Source organism: Siphateles boraxobius, unplaced genomic scaffold (genome assembly GCF_051911475.1).
Source record: "Siphateles boraxobius isolate OS27281-9 unplaced genomic scaffold, OSU_SipBor_1 2, whole genome shotgun sequence".
Classification (NCBI taxonomy): domain Eukaryota; kingdom Metazoa; phylum Chordata; class Actinopteri; order Cypriniformes; family Leuciscidae; genus Siphateles; species Siphateles boraxobius.
Genome location: NW_027508810.1, coordinates 15,757,651 through 15,770,992, shown reverse-complemented (window position 1 = coordinate 15,770,992; position 13,342 = coordinate 15,757,651). Strand labels below are relative to the sequence as shown.

Here is a 13,342-nt window from a genome sequence, read left to right as displayed (position 1 = left end):
TTTTTTACTTTTGCGGCGACAGAAAGGCTTCAGCCAATCACATACAAGGAAACAAAGGTAAAGCTTGTTGACGCTTTGGCCGCTCTGACGTAGCAGCATTATGTGCAAGAGAAGAGAAGTGTCACAACATGAAATGTAAACTAAAAACAAGCAATTCATTTAAACTAGAAACCTTTTATAATGACAGCATTTTTATATTGCCTATTCCGCATCTCAATGCACACATAGGCTACCCTATCATTTATGACATGACGTTGGGTTATTTGCTTATAGGGACCAGTTACAAAAGAACGAGGCATGGGATGAAATAGCAGGGATAGTGTCTCCGCTGAGTTGATGAAGTGCGTGCTGATTATAATATTTTTGACTACGAGGGAAATAATTGATTTTGAATATTTTCAACATTCATGGTTGTGTGTTTCATATTATTTTTGCATGCATGTATAGGCCACACACCAGAGCATGTGAGTAAAGCGGAGCGGGGTGACGCTTAAATATAAGTTAAAAAACTTAAACATACGTTTATGTTTAAATAATATAATGTTATTTTTTTATTTTCATCTATGTTGATTAGCTACATGAAAAGGGAACCGCATGAGATGAGTAAGATAGGATAAGATGCCCAATATATCGAAAACATTTGGAATGGGTCAGATATAATTTTGGCCACTTTTTAAGTTTTGTTTTGTAGAAAGCCTTTCTTTAAAGTGAATTTCGTTTTGTATAAATTGTATCTTAATTGTAATCGATGTTTCATCTACAAATTGCCTGGATTAATAAATAAGAAGCAAATATAGTAGACAATATAATTAGGACACGCGGCGCCGACGCTTGAACTGGAGCGCGTCTCGTAGCCTATACCGAAAACTGACAGAAAACACTAGTTTATTAATAAACAATTCAAATGTTCAATGCATAATCCTTACTTTGGCCGGTTCTTTGTGGCAAAGTTTTAGCTCCTTTACAAGATTATCATACTCCCCTTCAGACTCTCTGTTCTTTAAGATTGGGTGCACACAAAACCTTCTTTTCTGTCTTTTAAAGAAAATGAAAAGCTCGTCTTCACAGGATGATGATGATGATGAAGTGTCCATGTTTTCTCAGCTGTTGGCGCGAATGTTTTGGAATGTTGAAGCTCTGAAAGTCGCAAATTCGCATCGCGGCTGATGTGAATGGTTTTGACGCGAACTATTCGCTTTTCCGTTTCGCTTTTTCGTTACGCATCCGGTGTGAAAGGGCCTTTATTCATGGTTTATTTTATGTAAAAAAGTCTCTTATGCTCACCAGTGCTCTATTTATTTAATAATTCTGAAATATTACAATTTAAACAGTTTAATATATTTTAAAATGTAATTCATTACTGTGATGTGAAATTCCAGCAGCATTACTCCAGTCTTCAGTGTCACATGATCCATCAGAAATCATTCTCATAAGCTGATTTGGTGCTCGAGAAACATTTATTTTAATTATCAATGTTGCAAACAGTTGTGCTGCTTAACTTTTTTTTTGTAAAACCTGAGATACATTTTTATGAATCACAGATGAGATATCACGCACAAGCTAAATAGAGCTCCTGCTTGTGTCAGTCCATTTTTTCCCTTCAAATATTCAAGGTTAAATAACAGCATCTATTTCACTCATTCTTCACAAATGCCTTTGTGCTTATAGCTGCACAACCAGCTTAATAAACGAGAGAAATATTTGTTTGCACATTGCTTGAGAAAACAACAAATGCAAAAGTCACTTGTGGTTGAGGTGAAACGCTGTAGGCTCCCCCGTCAGCCCTTCTTAGACTGATGAAAAGGTTGATTTCATATTCATGAAGAAGCATTCTTCATTCGTAAACCTCTGCACGCATCATCAACTTTTATCCCGCGTCGACTCTGAAATGGCTGTGTAGAGGCTCTGTGTGTGTGTGAGGGTAAAAATCCACACCCGCAGCGCACAGTAATCGCTGTCCTTTTCACTCTCGATGTCTCCTTTACTGTAGGACACTGACAGAGTTACACACTTATTTTAGGAATGACTAATTGAAGCTTTACTTTAGAGGATAATCGAGGTTCTTTGTCCATGAATGTTTTATAAAACTAATTGATTCCTATTATAAACCGATTGACTTTTGATTATTCTGAAAACTGTATTAAACACGAGAGCGTACTTTTTCTCAGATGCTTAAAAAATATAACTGAAATGTCTGCACAAACTATCAGTCAATCATATACCAAGGATACATTCAAGGATAAAGCTAAAGCACAATTCCTCTTTTTGGCTACAGTTAAACCAACAACAGCTGACACGCGCCAACACAAATTGAAATAAACCGCTGGACATAAGTGGCAGAAACCTCAGGAAACAATAGGAGTGAGAACATAAACGTCAATTTGGGATGATATAAGAGATCTGAGAGAGGTCCTGGACCACAGGAAGTAAAAGAGAGTGTGATTTCACTGGGAAACGCTTGTGTTTGCTTGTGAATAAATAAAAGTGTGTAGTTAGGAAACCACTTAGACCCCCTACTCTTATATCCCAATGCAACCACCCCCTCCCACCATTTTCACTGATAACAAGGTGTTTTTTTCTCGCCATGGAGAGTGCCAAGATTAGTGAGGCTAGACGTATTATACAGCACACCCCAGCTCAAGGCCCATCAAATACAGCTGCCTGCTACCTATATGCTGTACATGACAGCAATAAAATGGAATATGGAAGTCATTTCAGAAAATAATCACACAGAAAGAGTTTTGCATACATTTTATAATCAAAAGTTCAATGTTTGGCTGGTTGGCGTGGTCCAGTTAGACCCTGCTTATTGATGCCAGAAGTACATCATCTGACATACATTCTGTATATTCAGATGGAATATAATTGATTTTTATTTTCTTTAGAAGATTTTCAGTTTAATAGTGCCTGATTTGTTTTTACAGAGCTCCATAAAATATGTGAAATGGACATTTAAATTATACAATATAAAAAGATACTTATTTAACTATATGATATAAAAATACCTAATATAAAACCAAATTTATACACTCAAAGACATCTTGAATTAGTTTCTAAGTTACATTTTTATTCCTTTTCTACACAATATAATTTATTGTGTTTAATATAATTTAATATGTTTATTATTTCCACACTCAACATTCCAGCAAACATCTGATATGACAACATCATTAATAGCAACTCCTAGTAAATAGAATAATAAAACATTCAGGCATGGATGAGCCAATCAATAGATACATCATTTATAAATGGAAGACAGATTTTCCTTCTGAATGCACAAAAAAAAAAAAAAACCATTAAACTTTTACTCACACACAATAATGTGATCTGACAGTTTACTCATGGTCATGAGTGCCAACATAATTTACTACTACATGCACACTGAAAACATGCACAACCCTACAATTTAAGTACATCAAAGCACTGTGTGAATGTGTGTGTGTGTGTGTGTGTGAGAGAGAGATAGTGTTTTTTCAGAAACAATGAAAACATAGTGAAGTTTTGTGCCTGTCTCAATAGCGCAGCATGAAGATCATCTAGTTTGACACAGATCCAAACCTACATGGTTCAGCTCGCTCTTACTAAAAGCAGATCCCCACACACAGTCCAGCGTGCCTGAGGTTAGCACTTAAACCCACCCCCTGCTCTTTCTGGGACCGTGCCTGTGCTGGGCAGAGCGAAGCGGAGGCTCTGAGCAGGATGGAATTGGCTTTCAGTACAGTGCATTAGTTTCACAGTAGAGCTCAGGAGGCCCACTGGCAGCGGGAACAGAAAGCCACCATGTTTGTTTTCCAGGCCCAGCCTCAGTAAAAAATGTTTATTGATATTTTCTGTGGTTCAACACATGAGTCGGATGCTGAGGAAGGATGCCCGCTCAGCAGCCACAGCCAAGAGGAGCAGTGGGCGTCAGGACTTCTGCTTCCTTTCAAAGGCTCTCACAAGCGCAGCCGCTGGCCTAAACAAGTCTAAAGGCCCGTTCACACCAATAATGATAATTATAAAGATGTATTGTAGTTCTAAACATCATTCTAAATACTAAAGAATAGCAGAGTCCAACCCTTAACTACATCAATAACGGAACAGAGAAACAATATTGTTGGAATAGTTGCCAAATTGATTTTTCCAGCTGATGAAACATTGACAGCCAATCAGAATCCAATCAGAATCCATTCCGCTTTAAAGAGCTCATTTAAAGTGGCAGACCACAAACAAAGCATTTGTAAATCAGTTGACCAAAAAGAGTGAAACATATTGGAACCACAATTTGACACAATATTTGTAACCTAATTAAAAAATAAAAAATAAATCACCTAATTTATTTTACAATAAATTAAAACAAAACCAAGTATGCACCAGCACACCCTTAATTACCAGTGCAAAACAGGAAGAACATTAACTTTTAAATCTGATTGCCAAGTCTAAACTAAATATCCTCCACAGTTTCTTCAAAATGATCACTCAAATGAATAAGTGACTCAAGTGAATACAGGTGAAACTCGAAAAATTAGAATATCGCGCAAAAGCTATAATTTTGATGATTATGGCTTACAGCAAACCCCAATTTCAAAATCTCAAATCAGTAAAAAAAAGGAAATGTCGGCCCTCTGAAAAGTATAATCATGCATATGTATATAGTTATATACTAAATCTATTAGTTTCACCTTTTAATTTGAATTACTGAAATACACAAACTTTTGCACGATATTCAAATTTTTCGAGTTTCACCTGTAAGTGATATGTAAAAAAAATAAACTGACTCGCTAAATGAATTCACTTCCCTATGCTATTTTTATTTGCAACCTTTCAGTACATTTAATGCTAATACATAATGAACAGCTAAAATTAATAAACACTAATAAAACATATGCAACAACACCATCCTTAATTACCACTGCAAAATAGAATACAATTAGCTTTTGAAAGGCGCTGTCAAGTCTACACTAAATTGTTTCCACCGTTTCATCCACATACATAAATGTAGTGAATCCCTAAAATGAATCCCAGTGTTTTTCCAGTGTATTGTCTTATCCCTCAGAAAGACACTTACTGATACCTGCTCCCTCAGAATGAAGGGACAGCAGCTGGTCTGGAGGTCATGCTGCTGAACTCATGACGTTCTTTCTGAGAGGAGGTTTAATTAAAACACAGCTTGGTCGGTGGTAACAGAGGCAAATTCAAGCTGTGTGCTGGGCTCTGAACGAAACATTTCCCTCACATTCAGTCTCATTGGCCCAATCCCCTCCTGTAATGAGCAATAATAACAGTCTGAGAGAAGAGTCATCAAATCAGCCTGAAAATAAACAGGCTTTTGAAACCCCACTCTAAAACCCTCCCACACACAAACATACATGGCCCTCTGTTCTGGATACAAAGGTTTAAATACACTAATACAAAAAAACAAAAAAAACAATTATGCAACAGCACAACCTTAATTACTACTAAAAAACAGCCTAACATTAGCTTTAAGGAGGCATCCAGTCCAAACTAAATTGTTTTAACAGAATTTCTTCAAAACACCCGGTGATTAAAAATTCATCGCATTAGGATCTACGGCTGATTTCACTGGCAGGAGTATGTGACTTTGGAAACTGCTAAAAATAGCCAGCCGACACTCTCCATTTATAATAAATGGATAGCGATGCAAACACTACTTCCCTCTCTCTCTCTCTCTCTCTCTCTCTCTCTCTCTCTCTCTCTCTCTCTCTCTCTCTCTCAGGCACACACATATACAAACACACATACACGGACGCACGCACGCACGCACGCACGCACGCACGCACAAACACACACACACACACACACACACACACACACACACACACACACACACACACACACACACACACACACACACACACACACACACACACACACACACACACACACACACACACACACACACACACACACACACACACACACACACACACACACACAGTGTCTGGTTTACTATATTTGTGGGGACTCTCCATAGACGTAGATGTGTGTGTGTGTGCATTATTTATAATAATAATGTAAAAACATTTATTAAAATATATAATGGATTATAATCTATATTGTTTAGCATGCACTTTTATAATATATTTGACTCACACTGCCATTCAAAAGTGTTAGTTTTGTTTGCAAATAAATTAAGCAAGGATGCATTAAACTGATCAAAAGTGAAAGTAAAGACATTTATAATGATTAAATATTTCTTTAGTGTATATGTCTAAAAGAAAATGTTTCCAAATCTTCTGTCTTCCTTTTTTTTTTTTACATAGAATTCATGTCAGAAAAGGAGGCATTTCGTCAGATTTCTAAGAGATCTCTCTCTAACACAGATAGGCAGCCAGTCACAGGGTCTCGCTGACAGCTGCAATAGCTCAAGTAATGACTGTGGCACGGTGTGCATGCCACCAGTGTCATCGTACCCACTGGCAGAGACACAGTCCAGCTGTGCACGTCGCACACTGGAGCACAGACCCACAATAAACTAAGCAGAAATACAGAGATAACTTCCACTATCTCCAATTCTGAAGCTTTTATGTATTTGAATACAAAACCAACCAGTAATAAATGCACTAGCCAGACACACAACAAGCTCAAAAACATCTACTCAGAGCACTTTTCCTTTTTATAATGTCTCTAAGCCTCGGTACGTTGGGTTACAGACATTTCGATTCATGCACAGCAATCACCCTCAACAAGATTGCAGGATTTAATTGGACTTGGTCTCACGCAAACACACATTTCAATCTCAATCTAACACAGCAAGATGTAAAACACACACATACACTCACTTGTTGAAGCAACATTCTCAGACTTGTACACAAAAATCTAAGCTCAAGGCAACATGATAATAAGCCAATTATTTAGCGCTTTATTTTCAGGCTAATTGCGAGCTTTGAATCTCCTCTCAGCTGAATGTATCATCAGATCAAGGAAATGCAAACTATATGACAAACTTGCAAAAAATATGAAATAAGATTAAGGATTTGCAAGCCTTTAATATTCAAAGTAGTTATTTTTCTATGTGATAAAAAACAACAACACTGCATCACAATGAACGGCATTCGCCAAAGAAGAAAAGTTTTCTCTCACATATAGCTGTTTAGAATCTAGAAATGTACAGATATTTTCATCTACATCAAAATTACAGCTTGATTAGGGCATTTATATTCAAGAATTTAATATAGTACTAAAGTGATGAAAGAACAAAATAACTAATGGTTATACTCTTATTACCACCATAATAATATGGTGATCATTATCATCATCATCATCGCTATTGTCGCTGTTCTGTTATCATATTTACAATACTAATCACAGATTACATTCTTTGATTCTGACGGGAAAAAAAATCTTATTTTGCTGTTTCTTTTCAGCAAATACAAATTTGATGGCAGTTCAGAAGGAAAAGCAAGAATACTAACAGGCTCAATAAAAGTATTAGTGGTCACCTTGTCTGCACCGAAATACACTATGATTTCCCCTCTTGCATTTTTGATCCTTCTCTCATCCATAATCCTTCTGGTGCGTCGGTCTAGAGCCGTGGTGCTGGCAGTGTTGGAGTGAATTTATTTACAGCGTGGTTAGTCTGCAAATGATTGATGTTGCTGCAGCAAACAGTAAACCAATTAGAGGCATGATGTAATGTCATTTTAAAAGGTTTATAATCGCGTTGCTCCTGAACTTGGGCCCCTGATCAGACGTAATAAAGATTTATAGCAGATCAAAGGAGAGGCTAATGCCATTAACAATAGATTATATTCCAGCAGAAATTACATTAACAACTTTTTTTTCCCTCCTCTCCGCTAAATATATCCCCTGGATTGCAGATTTGGACGCGGGGCAAAGTTTGGAGGACTGTGCAGAGTACGGAGCATTAATTACTCTGAATGAGAGCAGCTGTACTAGGACGACTCAGACACACATTCTGTTCAGAGTGAGCTGTGATATAGTGATGCATAGTGAGGTTCTACACAACCTGAGAACGTCTAATTAGTCACCATAACATAAATCAGTGCTTCATATTTAATGCCCTTGTAGGAAACCAATGCTGTTTGATATCATATCCATTTGTTTTCACCTTGAGCTTCACTTGTCATAAATAGAATATATTCCTATGATAAAACGACCTTTTTAGGGACAACAACTACTGTAACACTATGCCCTAACCAGGCGCAACATGACAAAATGACAAAATTTGATAAACCCCATCTCTTCTACGTTATGGGACATTCACACAGGCAGGCAAATAGCAAAAGTCTTTTTTTTTAGTTACGTCAGTTTAGTGTTTTTGTTTTTTTTTGGATTGTGAATCAGGAAACAAAAACATGAAATCCATTTTTAAACATACAAGTTTGTTTGTATCATTAATATGCATTGTTATATTAACTAGAATTATATTGTTCTAAATTAGCTTTCTTTACATTACTTTTTCAGTTTACTAATTTTGTTCTGAGCTTTTGTCATTTACATTTTTTTATGTATATTTAATTAAATTTAAGTTTTAGTCATTTTTGTACTTCAATACTTTAATTTTCTCGTAATATACATTGCACTTCAGCTCATTTCTTAAAGAGTCTGAAAACAGTTTGTTAGAAGATTCAGTTTACCTTTTTTTTTTTTTGTATCAATTCCAGCCCCAATCCTCTGGTCCTTTTTAAGTGAATTCAAAGCGGATTCAGAGCACTGAAAACAGCTACTTTTTTTTACATTTTGACAGTACAAATCAAACTCTTCCAGGTCTCAGCTACAACTATACCGTTTGAGGGCGGGTCAAAGTAGACATTGTTCACGGGCAGCCAATAAAGACCAACAGGCTGGCATTATGCAAATTTATTACATTGTTACATTGGCATGTAACAGGAAGTGAGACTGAATAGTCTAAAAGCAGATCTAAAAAAGGAGAGAAAAAAAAACACAGTTTCCCTGCAATGTCACGGAAGCCAAAGAGAACTCCAATTATTCATGTTCAGTGGGAGATTGAAGATATCCAGCAGCCATTGACAATGTAACAAAGGACCAAACTCACATTTCTCATTAAAAATGCTCTGAATGACTTTATTGCTCATTTTGTTGCGTCTAGTTAGGACACACTATTATTTTCATAGCAGACAACCCACTGATACAGAACACAGTAAATGAGTAAAATGATGATGGGGGTGTCAGCCAATGAGATATGAGTGGGAGGGGCTTACCAGTGGGGGGCTGTGCCCGGAGCAGGTATGAGTTGGAGATTTGGTCCTCTGGGTGGGGCTCCAGCATGGTGTGGGAGGAGCTGCTCTCCAGCAGGGGCACCTGACACTCCCTTATGGTAGGCGGGGCTGAATGGAGGGGGGCGGGTGGGGGAGGAGCAGGGGGCAGGAGGCTGGAGGAGGAGGGAGGGAGAGGACGACCTGAGGAATGGACAGAGAAAAGGAGACGACAAACTTGATCATGTGACATGACACGGCAGATATCAACATACTACAGACAACAGATAAGCAGTTTTACAACACGCAGATTACACTGAATCATGAAGCACATTGACAAGTGATATAAATGCTCTCATTTATGTGATAAGCACTCGTTAGCGTGATCAACATGATATGTTTTACAACCCATTTTACTTCCATGTTATTATGTGTTTGCAAGTGAAACACGATAATACAAAAATGTAGGACACTTTACCTATTAACTGGATCCTGAAAGTGTCTGTTTGTGATCATGAATATGTGAGTTTGGAGTGGATTATTTAGTACTACTCCCCTCCTAAAACACCATGGACCCTCACTTCTGAAGAAGCGTACGATACGTGGAGGCTGAAGATAAAGTTCACCCTCGAGAACATTATTATGTATTCCAGTGGTAATTCTTCTACAAATCTATGGTAATTTGCAGTTACAGTTGTAAAAATTAACCAAAGGCTGCATTGCCTACAACAGTCTATAGTCTAAAATGATGCACCTGTATCTATTTGGCTATCGGTTAATATTAATTATTAAATTGCTTCTAAGGCAATTTAATTGTTCTCATTTTTCACTTTAGAAAATGTACTGATAAAAATGTGCTCAATAATACCAGATATGTGCGGTAAGAAAGTAAATGGGGTCAATTTTGATGTCATCTTGACCTTAACCACAACAGTCCCCTGTGATGTGGACATCGACAAATGAATGTACTCATAAAATAATTCTCATAAAGCGAGCTCCAAGGTGTTTCTCATAAAAGCAAGCTATGAGGCCACAAACAAAATTTACGGTGCAAGTTATATGCGCTCATGAATGCATACATAAATTATCTGCTCACACCTGTAATGAGGGGAGAAAATGGCATCACACTAGTGCGCACTGACAATGTACAAAGAAAATCACAGTGGTATAAGTAAATAGTTGGTGTGTTAATGAAAATGTGTGTGTGTTTGTAAGTTATGGAGTGTTTGGACTGCAGAACAGTGGACAGGAAGTGCTGCTCACAGCAGTTTTACCCAGTAAAACTCCAAGCTGGGAGCATTGCATGAGTACATCTACACACAAACACATTCTACTTCATCACTGTAATACAGATGTTTCGGATGTGATTTCCCAACAGGATCCTGTAATAGAACCGTATACATACGCTATATGACAATAAAGAGCCGGCTGTTATAAAGTGCATGTCATTTTTCCACTCCAAGCAAATGCACAGGGGAAGCTGGGCGAAGTCATCGGTTTTAAATGCATCTGAGTTTCTGAGTAATTGCCATGACATTGGAGGTAAAATTGCAAAGGCTTTTTTTCTTCTTCTTTTAAAGAACTGTGTGCAGTCAGTCCTCATAAATGCAGAGAAATTAGGAGGCTATTACCTGCCTTAATTACTCCTGAAATGACAGCACTGAGGGAAAAGACGGCGCTCGCTAAAATCGTACTATGGCTGTTATCGGGCCTGCAGACATCCGAGTGGAGCTCTTTTAAGATTCATATCTGTAAAACTGAAATGACAACGTATTGGCCATCGTTTTAATTGGGATCAAACGAAGACTGTGCACTTTCTGTCTGTCTTAACTTCAAAAAGCCGCATGGGTACACAAACAGATTATCATGCGCAAACACACAGCTACACTTTCATCTTCCTTTCATGGCATCAATCCCTGACTGCCTGTTAGCAGAAATGGAGGAAAGAGAGAGGGTGAAGAGGTGCTTTTGTAGAAGACCTTGAATGCGTATGCAGAAAGAATATTGAAAGTGTACTGACTCAACTTTCCTCTTCGAGCACAGCCGCACACGCTCGTCCTCCCTCTCCCCGTGACTCCTTTGTCAGTCATTCAGGGATATTGAGTCGAGTTTGCTGGCTGTGCCCTGTGTTATTGATTTGGTTTAGCACTGCCCTGTGCCAGAGTCACACACAACACACAAAACGCAGAGCTTATTAGAGGTTTTCACATTAGTTTTTCTTTTAATACCATTTATAATACCATTTACAAATATATGTTATATTTCATTTAGTTTGGTCTCAGCAATAGTTGTTACAGTTTAAATGTGTAAGCCTAAAATAAATGAGAAGTAAACAAACACTATTTATATAAACTGTTTAAAAGTTTATGTTCACCAAGACCAAGTAAAATCGGAATTTTGTGAAATATTATTTCAATTTAAATGAACTGTTTTCTATTTTATTATATTATTTTTTTAAATGTAATGTATTCTTGTGATGAGATTTTTCTGCATTATTACCCCAGTCTTCAGTGTCACATGATCCTTCAGAAATCATTCTAATGTGCTGATTTGCTGCCCAAGAAACATTTCTTCTTATTATTATCAATGTTGAAAACAGTTCAAAAGAACAGCATTTATTTGAAATAGAAATATTTCTTAACAATGTAAAAGTCATAACTTTCTAAGTCTAAATATTCTTGACAACTGATATATTTCATATCGTAGACGTATATATATATATATATATATATATATATATATATATATATACTTAGACTTAATTATATCTTTATTTTCATTTAATTAGCTATTTAAGTTTACAACATTTTAAAACTAATACTTTTTATGTATTAATAATAATAATAATCTTAAATTGCCAAAGTGTCCTATACTGTTTTCTCCTTTATCTTCTGTTTTCTTATGTTTGGAAGACGGATGCATATTATGTAAAGAAGCGGGCCGATTGGACTGCTTATTAATAAGACCCCAGGGACATGGGGCAGAGTCCTGTTAAATAATAAAAAGTAAGACGAGGATGGAAGGTTATGTGTGTGGTCAGCATTTCCTAAAAGCATCAACGGCATTTGTAACTGAGAACGAGTAAATGGGAGGAGAGAAATAGCGAGAGATACTGGGATCTTCACTAATGCACGGAGGAGATGAATAAACTCTGAAAAGCTCAGCGAATATAAAGATGAAAGAGCGAGAGGTTAAGTGTGCTGCTGGCTGATTAGCTTGACTTCTAAAAAGATAGATGGAGAATACGGCCATAAAAATAAAGAATGCATGTGGGCATCTGAGGACAGAAGTGTTGCAGGAATTCTGAGAAGTTGCAGGAGTGTTCTTGTCAAACAGTAGATGGACCAATGAATAATTTTCTCTGAATAGAAACAGAGAATAATATTTGGCGAGTTTCAATAAATATTTAAAACAGTTCAGAGGCAGAATGTTTATTGTCGTTGCACTCATTTTAACAAGCACATAATATTCATCACACAAAACCATGACACCATTTTCAATGGACCATTGCCTCAATAATGAGAGTATTTATGGCACTGGACAAGAGAAGCCTTTGTGTGTGTATGCCTACAGTATGTGTGTGTGTGTGTGTGTGTGTGTGTGTGTGTGTGTGTTGGGGGTTATTACATTTTTAAATCACTTTAATTACAAAAAAAGGAAAAAAAATGCATTAGGTGGCCAAAAGCAATTATAGGAAACTTAATCTCCTTTGCAATTAGGCTCAGGGGCATTTTTTAACTATTGTAATTTATTTTTGCTACATTTCTATAAAGGTCAGTATAAATTGCTTTGTGTTATTAGAACAAAGGCTCGTTAGAAGGGGGCTGAGGGGGGGCACCTGTTCCTCTAGATGATTCTTCTCCTTTGCCGTCCTTCCTAAATTCCCTTTATCTTATGGGAGAAGATGTGCTACTGTGGATCTGCTGGCCTGGAAAGCTGATTTGACCTTGAACGTCCCTGGTTTGGCACTTAGGTAGATTGAATGCACTGAAGTTAAAAAGTTTTTTTGAAATACTTTCTCCGATCCCAACTCAGTGTGCAGAAGCAACTTTTCATTTCCTGAAGAGTGTTAACTTTGTGTTTTAAAAAACATACTTTTAATATTTAATATTTTAAAAAATAATTAATTAATTTAAAAAAATATACTTTTTTAATCTAAAATA

General features: G+C 36.9%; 1 protein-coding gene across 3 annotated transcripts in view; it reads right to left on the bottom strand.

Annotated features, from left to right (window-relative positions):
* tenm2a (teneurin transmembrane protein 2a) overlaps nt 1–13,342 on the bottom strand; it is a 349,743-nt gene that overhangs the window by 98,902 nt on the left and 237,499 nt on the right. For 2 of the 3 annotated variants that reach the window (XM_077236049.1, XM_077236050.1), the window contains one exon: nt 9,186–9,383. The exons of the other annotated variant lie outside the window; for it this stretch is intronic. In XM_077236049.1, coding sequence (XP_077092164.1) covers nt 9,186–9,383 — 198 coding nt within the window. The remainder of the gene's footprint in view (nt 1–9,185; nt 9,384–13,342) is intronic. 3 annotated transcript variants of the gene reach the window in all.